Source organism: Pteropus vampyrus, unplaced genomic scaffold, assembly GCF_000151845.1.
Source record: "Pteropus vampyrus isolate Shadow unplaced genomic scaffold, Pvam_2.0 Scaffold32, whole genome shotgun sequence".
Classification (NCBI taxonomy): domain Eukaryota; kingdom Metazoa; phylum Chordata; class Mammalia; order Chiroptera; family Pteropodidae; genus Pteropus; species Pteropus vampyrus.
Window position 1 is genome coordinate 10,493,843 of NW_011888813.1, and position 6,786 is coordinate 10,500,628.

Sequence of the window (6,786 nt, forward strand, 5' to 3'; positions counted from 1 at the left end):
GTCCAGAGTCTGTGCCTTTCACTGTATTATGAACCACCATCTTTGCTGCTGCTGTGATCTCATACCTTTCTAGAGGTCTTAACATGCAGAAAGCACTTTCACACACGTTCTTTCATCTGCTCTAATGCAAAAGCCTTTAAGCAGAGAAGGTGCTTTGATACCATTTTTAACCGCTCAGCCTTGCATGAACACCAACCACGCACCAAGACTTGTGCTAAGTGCTAAAGTGAGAAACAATATGATATCCAGACACTTTATTATTTCAATTGTACAAATGCGAAAATCAAGACCTAATAAATACATGTCCAAGTGTCCCATTGACCATCTCTTTAAAGTTCTTGGAACACATAAGCTCTTTGCCACCTCTGGGCCTTCACAGATGCTGTTCCCTCTGCCTGGAACTTTTTTTTTTTTTTTTTTGCACCTGACCAAACCCTACTTACTCATCCTTCAGAGTTTAATTAAAATGTCAGTTTTTTAGGAAGGCTTCCACTGACCATCCCCTCCCACCAAATCTAAAACAAGCCTACTGTTCTCTCTCTTGGTATTCCTGTTTTTCTTTATAGTGCTTATCACAGATTGTAGTTATTTCACTTTTTAAGATGTGTTTGTTTAATGTCTCCCCACTAGAATGTACACCCCATGAGGACAAGGATAGTGACATTTGCGGTAACTCCTATATACTCAGTACCTAGCATTCATTCCTAATGCAAAGGAAGGACTCAAGAAATTATGTGTTGAATGAATAAATGCTAACATGAAGCCATTCACACAGCTCAGTAACTACCCAAACAAAAGCTAGAACTCAAATGGCCTGTGGTCAGTATGACTTCATCCCCTAGCATGTCCTGTGCTGTGCCCATGACCAGCCTCCCCCACTGTTATGTGATCACCAGAACCAAAGACCATAGTCCTAGGTCTTTGTATGACGTTAGCACAGTTTGATATGTAGGTATTTAGGGTTTGAAGGGTGGATATATATTTAGACCAGTGGACAGAAGGAATGAGAGACAGACACAGACTTGCAAACAGAGTGCCAGGATAATCCTCAGCAGGAGCCAGGAGCTGGTCAATGCCTAAGGCATGGGGAGAACAAAGCTGATGTATCAAGCACCCGCAGCCGTGCACAGGCCCAGCGTTGGAAGAAAAAGGCGGTTACGGTTATATCCATCAGCCTCCATACAGAAACTTAACGTGCACCCTGATTAAGATCCAAGATCAGTACCCTGTTCTGAGGTTCCTGGGACAAACCTTCCTATTTTGGTGCATCTCAAAGTGTTTTCACTTTTATATTCCCTATCACATTATATTGGAATGCTTTCATTGTACATGAAAGCAACTTCTGTTTCTCGTTACACCAGAATGAGCAGCCTGTTACTATAGCAATATTGAAAGTATTTTGAGGTATTTTTATACAGTCTTGTAAACACTTGCTGCAAACTGTATATAGCGGTTAGTAGAAATGGGCTATAATATCCAAAGTTGTTTTTTTCTCTTACATCTTTACCTCTTTTATTAAACTTTTGCAAACTTTGCTATAGTTTGATTTCTGAAATGTGAACCCTTCTTATTTTTAAGAAAGGATAATTAGGGGAGAATGGTGTAAATATATTTGACCTATGAATGGTGTAAATATATTTGACCTATTGAACATTGAAAATAGCTCTGAAATAACTAGTATTTTGTTGTAAATGCCATGAAGATAAAATTGCTTCTTGAGATCTATCTTTTTTCAGAAAATCGGTGCCATCATAGATTCCTTCTGTGTGTCTGCAGGGCCTGGAAAGCTTCAAAGTGAAACAGAAATTCTTCTCAGGCAACCAGGAGCCAGCAGCCTCCTTTCCTGTGCCGTATGATCTGCCTCCAGAACTGTATGGAAGTAAAGGTGAGACCCCCAATGAAGGAGAACCATGGGTGTGTGTGCCAGAGCAGAAACAGAGCCCAGGGAAAGCCATCCATCTCTCTGTGGGAGGCTGGCTCACAGACCACTCTGAAAGCATGGGTTTGCGTAGGCCCCTTTGCTGCCCTGGCTGGGGCCCCTGGAACCATAGTTCTCAAACTGGTTGCTCCCCACACCCTTCTGCATTCTTATCATTACTGAGGACCACAAAGAGCTTTTATTTATGTGGAGTTTTATATCTGTTGATATTTACGATATCAGAAATTAAAATCAAGAAATTTGAATATATTGATTTGTTTTAAAATTACAGTAATAAACCCATTATTATATATATATTTTTTTATGACTCTTCCCTCCCCCCCCAAAAAAGTGAGCAAGGAAGGCAGTATTGTTTGTATTTTTTACAAACCTCTTTCAGCATGCGATACCACTCAAGTCACGTAGCTTCTGTACACCCCTGAGAAAGTGAAAGTGACAGTTAATGGCTTAATATTAAGATGAAAATAATTTTGACTTCACAGCTCTGCCCCCGAAAGAAAGGTCTCCAGACCACACTTAGAAAACTGCTGCACTAGACTGTGACTTTTTTAAGGGCAGTGACCATGTATTTTTCACAATAAAAAGTCAATGGAACTTTGGTTCAGGTTCAGGGTGTTCCTGGAGAAAGGCTGTCCAGCTGATGTGGGTGGCCCCACCTCTGACCCAGCCCCACAGGCTGCAATTAGGCTTTTCTCACGCCCTGGATGTCCTTCTCTGGGGCAAGTTCACATTTACCAAACTCACAGGTGGAGAGTGTAATCAGGTGTTGGGGAGGAACAAACTTTCTTCTATCCTCCAGGGTTTTTTGGCTATAAATATCATATAGACATGAGACAGATTAGCAAGAGAAAACCAAATTTAATACTTACATGTATATGAGAACCGGGCATACAGGAGAGAATCAGAGACCCCCACATACAGGAGAGTTTCAGAGACAGGAAGGAACCTGGGAGTTTAAGACATCCTAAGCTAGGGATGAAGTCAGGTGCCCTGGGGGCTTCAAAGGGTCTTTGCAGAATGATAAGAAGAATAGATGCTTAGGAGATAAAAGTTTGCCTTGCACTATAGATAGGTCAAAAGAGGTCATCTCTGATAAGCTCTCATTATGGGCAAGGCCCTAATTCAAGTTCTAGGCAGTGTGGGGAGAAGCAGATGGTTCCTTTAAGCCTAAGGCTAAAGTTCTCAAAACAATCTGCATACCAGAGGCACCTCTTGGGGTGACTCCTTCTGAACCCCCACATGGTCCATGCTTATTAATTTAAAATGGCAAATGCTTAGGCCACCACAACCGGCGTGTTTCCCCTGGAAGGTAGAGACCTACACGTGTAGCCAAATGATAATCTATAGTTTTTGAGTGAATGCTGAATCCGAACCGAGCAAATTTGGTTTTTGATCAAAAAGTTTTGCTGACATCACCCCATTAATATTCCAAAGTCTCCGATTTCCTAACAGTCAGCCTTGCCCACCCTTTTTGGCTTTCGTGGTGAACCAAACCTCTGCCTTCTGATGGGCCCATTTCTTAGATTGTCTTGACACATCTAACATTTAATCCTATTTCATGTCGTCTGGCGCGCTAGCTTCTTGCAGATGACTATATAAATATATATAATCAGTTGTGTTGATACTAAGTTTCGGAAGGCATTCTTGTTCCCCTCCTTTCCATGCTGTGTACTCTTTTTCAAGTCTCTAAATTTGTAGTATATTCATGCATTTTCATTTTTCACTAGCAAGATTGTATAGGTTTTGTCATCTTGTCTCTGACCAGCCCCCGACACACACGCACACACACACATGGAATACGCTGCTTTAGAACCAGACTGCGTTTATATGCCACGTCGTAACTTATTAAGTGACCTTGGGCAGTTATGTGCAATCTCGATCAGGCCTTGGTGTCTCTGACTGCAAAAGAGCAAGAATGCCTACCACATAGGGTTGTCAAAACGAGGAACTGAGACGATGTCTGTAGTGCACTTAACTGTTTTAATGTAGAGTTAGCAGTCAGTAAATGTTAGCTGTCGTTTCTGTTCTCGGTATAAGAAATGTCTTAACCTGTAGAGGATTTTTAGAAGTTTATTTGAGCCAAACTGACTACAATTGCCATGAAATAAATCTCGATGGATTGAGAAAATGCTCTGGCGAGTGGCCATTTTGCAGCTTACTTTATTTATTAGAATCAAAAGAGGAGCCTGGAGGAGGATTACATGAAATCATTGGTGGTATATGAGCGGGCGAGAGAAAGCGAAGGGCAGGAGGGAATCTCTGAGGTTGGATGGATAACAGGTAAAATCGAGAGACACATGCTTGTAATTACATGGGTGGGTTCCGGATAGTTAAAAATGAACATTTACAGCACATGGAGATGGTGTGTGGGCAACGAGATAACAGCGAGGGGTTCTGTGGTCTCCTGCTCTGGTGCCACTGTGTCCCGAGGTCTAGAAAAGGAGATTACTCTGACATTTCAAAGGTATGTTATCTTAGATGCAAAAAAGACAATAGACAGGCTCACTTAAGGTAAACTGACCTTTGTCAAGGAAGCTACGGGGAAGGGACGTGACTGCCCGCCATGACCCGCTTTTAGTTAGGAATTTTTGTGTTCAGCCCATCCTCTGTGGTTACTTTGGTCTCTGAGTTTGTAAGGCGCGCCATGCTGGCCTCCCCTGAGCTTGCCAGGTTTATTATGCGGCCCCACGCTGTTACCTAAAATGTCCAATTCGGCTCCCGGTGTATAACAGTGGATTCGTGCTCATTCTCTCCCCTTCTCTGTGGTGAGCTGCTGATGAAAAGGTTTGTGCAACGCCATCTTTAAACCTGCCAGCGTCACGAGGACTGTCACAGAACCGACCTGATGGTCTCCCCTGCGTTCTCTGCACCATTGTCTTGTCTCCTCGTCTTCATATTCCTTTTGTTTTTGTCTCTGTTTATAACCTGACTACACATGGAGCTGGGGACTATGATTGTCTTAGGCTTAGGTCTGACCTTAGACCTCGTACTTCTCACCCCCATCCCTGAACCGTGGCTGGAATTCTGCCCTCTCCCTTCAGTAAATTTCCAAGGGAATTTGAAAGAGTGGAAGAGATAGAAGAGACTTAAAAATATCCTGACGTCCTTCTCGGTTCCAATAGAAAAAAGCATTCCCAAGAATTTAAAAGTTTATAAGTAGGTAGTGTCGTAGACTGTGTAATGATACATCTTTTACTTGGCCAGTAGGCAGGATGCTTTCCATTGCTTAGCTGAGTTTTCTCTTTTTTTATGCACTTCCTTTGAAAGATACAGACAAGAGAGACTGGAGCATTTTAGTTTTTATCACTACTATTTTACTTTCCACAGTGCTTTAATAGCATGTGGAATAATGCAGATGATTCAGATATCACTGTCTCGTATATAGCCAACATTCAAGGGAGTCATGTGGCCTATACAAAGGCATTTTACCGAGATTTGGGAAAGCGAGTGGCTAAGAACATTTCAAAAGCACTTTATCTGGAAAAGTGATTTTCAAGCCATTGTAACACATATCTTTTTAAATCAGAAGACTACAAAAATCTTAGCAAAGAAATAAATTACAGTTTGATATAAGAGGCCACCAGACATCCTGAAACCAAGAAATGGATCATATAAAGTAAAGCAGAAACGGCTGGGCCACGGGTGTACCTCGTCCTGTGCAGTGCTTGCTGCTTGCTCGTTCTCTCCACGAGTTCATATCAGCATCTACACCGTAGGGGGCTCAGAATATGTCAGTGAATGAGAGCCTCAAATCCTTGCTCTCACAGAGCTTACAATTACTCCTCTCCTGTAAACTCATACCATACCAAATTCATTTTACTGATAGTTGTCTTTTTAAAAGGAAATTTTTTAAAGTAAAATCACCAACGTTTTTATTAAATCTAACAAATTATTTCAATATGTCCCACTTGCTTTGTGACCCTGAGCCTGAAGAGAAAGTGAAATGGAGGACTGTCATCTCTCCTGAGCTCTGTACTAAAGGCATCTGCTTTGCACTCTTTTTTTTTTACCTTATATTCTTTTATTATCTGATATACCGGTGAGAAAGTAAAACGAGGTAAGGTTAAGTAAAGCCTATCTTATTTGGATTTAAAGAATAAACTGTATGTCAAGTTTAAGAAGTAATTAAACAGGCAGAGCTTCAAAAGTTTTAGTTATAATTTATCAAGTGGTCTGTTTTTCTTTTTTTCAGTATACATGGAATACGTATAGTATTCTTTCAAATTTTCTACATAACTTAAGATTTATAAAAAGTTACAACAAAAGTACTAATTATTTCCATATACCCTTCACCCAGGTTCCCCAAACGTTAATCACGTTTTATCACGTTTGCATAATCCTTCTCTCTGTCGCTCACATGTTAATTTTTTTCTGATGCATTTGAAAGTTGCAAGCATGATGTCCCTTTTTCTCTAAATACTTCAATATATGTCTCCTAAAAATACATTCTCTTACATAACCACAGTACTGTGGGGGACTGGAAATTTTCCCCTTTCCCCTCTTAGTTCTTCTGGCTGGTTGAACAATTAAAATGACATAAAACAGATTAACAAAATAATGAAATTTAATTATGCATGTACATAAGGGTTAGCTCTAGGAGGATGTGAGACCCAAGGACAAATCAGGCAGTTGCTGCCTAGGTGCCATCTGGAGCTCAGGAGAAGTGGAAGGTTGTGGTCTGGGACTTCAGAGGGCAGGAAGTCAGTTCACGGGTAGACGGAAAAGCAAATGTTTGCTAAACAAATGTTTGCTGGGCCATCTATAACAATGAGACACAGAGAGGACTTTATCAAAGAGACCTTGCTAGGTTCCTCCCCGTCTGTCATACCTAGTTCATATTACACTGT

The 6,786-nt window shown here is 41.1% G+C and overlaps 1 protein-coding gene across 1 annotated transcript in view; it reads left to right on the forward strand.

Annotated features, from left to right (window-relative positions):
• TDP1 (tyrosyl-DNA phosphodiesterase 1) overlaps positions 1-6,786 on the forward strand; it is a 73,122-nt gene that overhangs the window by 62,034 nt on the left and 4,302 nt on the right. The window contains exon 18 of the mRNA XM_023528867.1: positions 1,777-1,885. Within this exon, the coding sequence (XP_023384635.1) occupies positions 1,777-1,885 (109 nt within the window). The remainder of the gene's footprint in view (positions 1-1,776; positions 1,886-6,786) is intronic.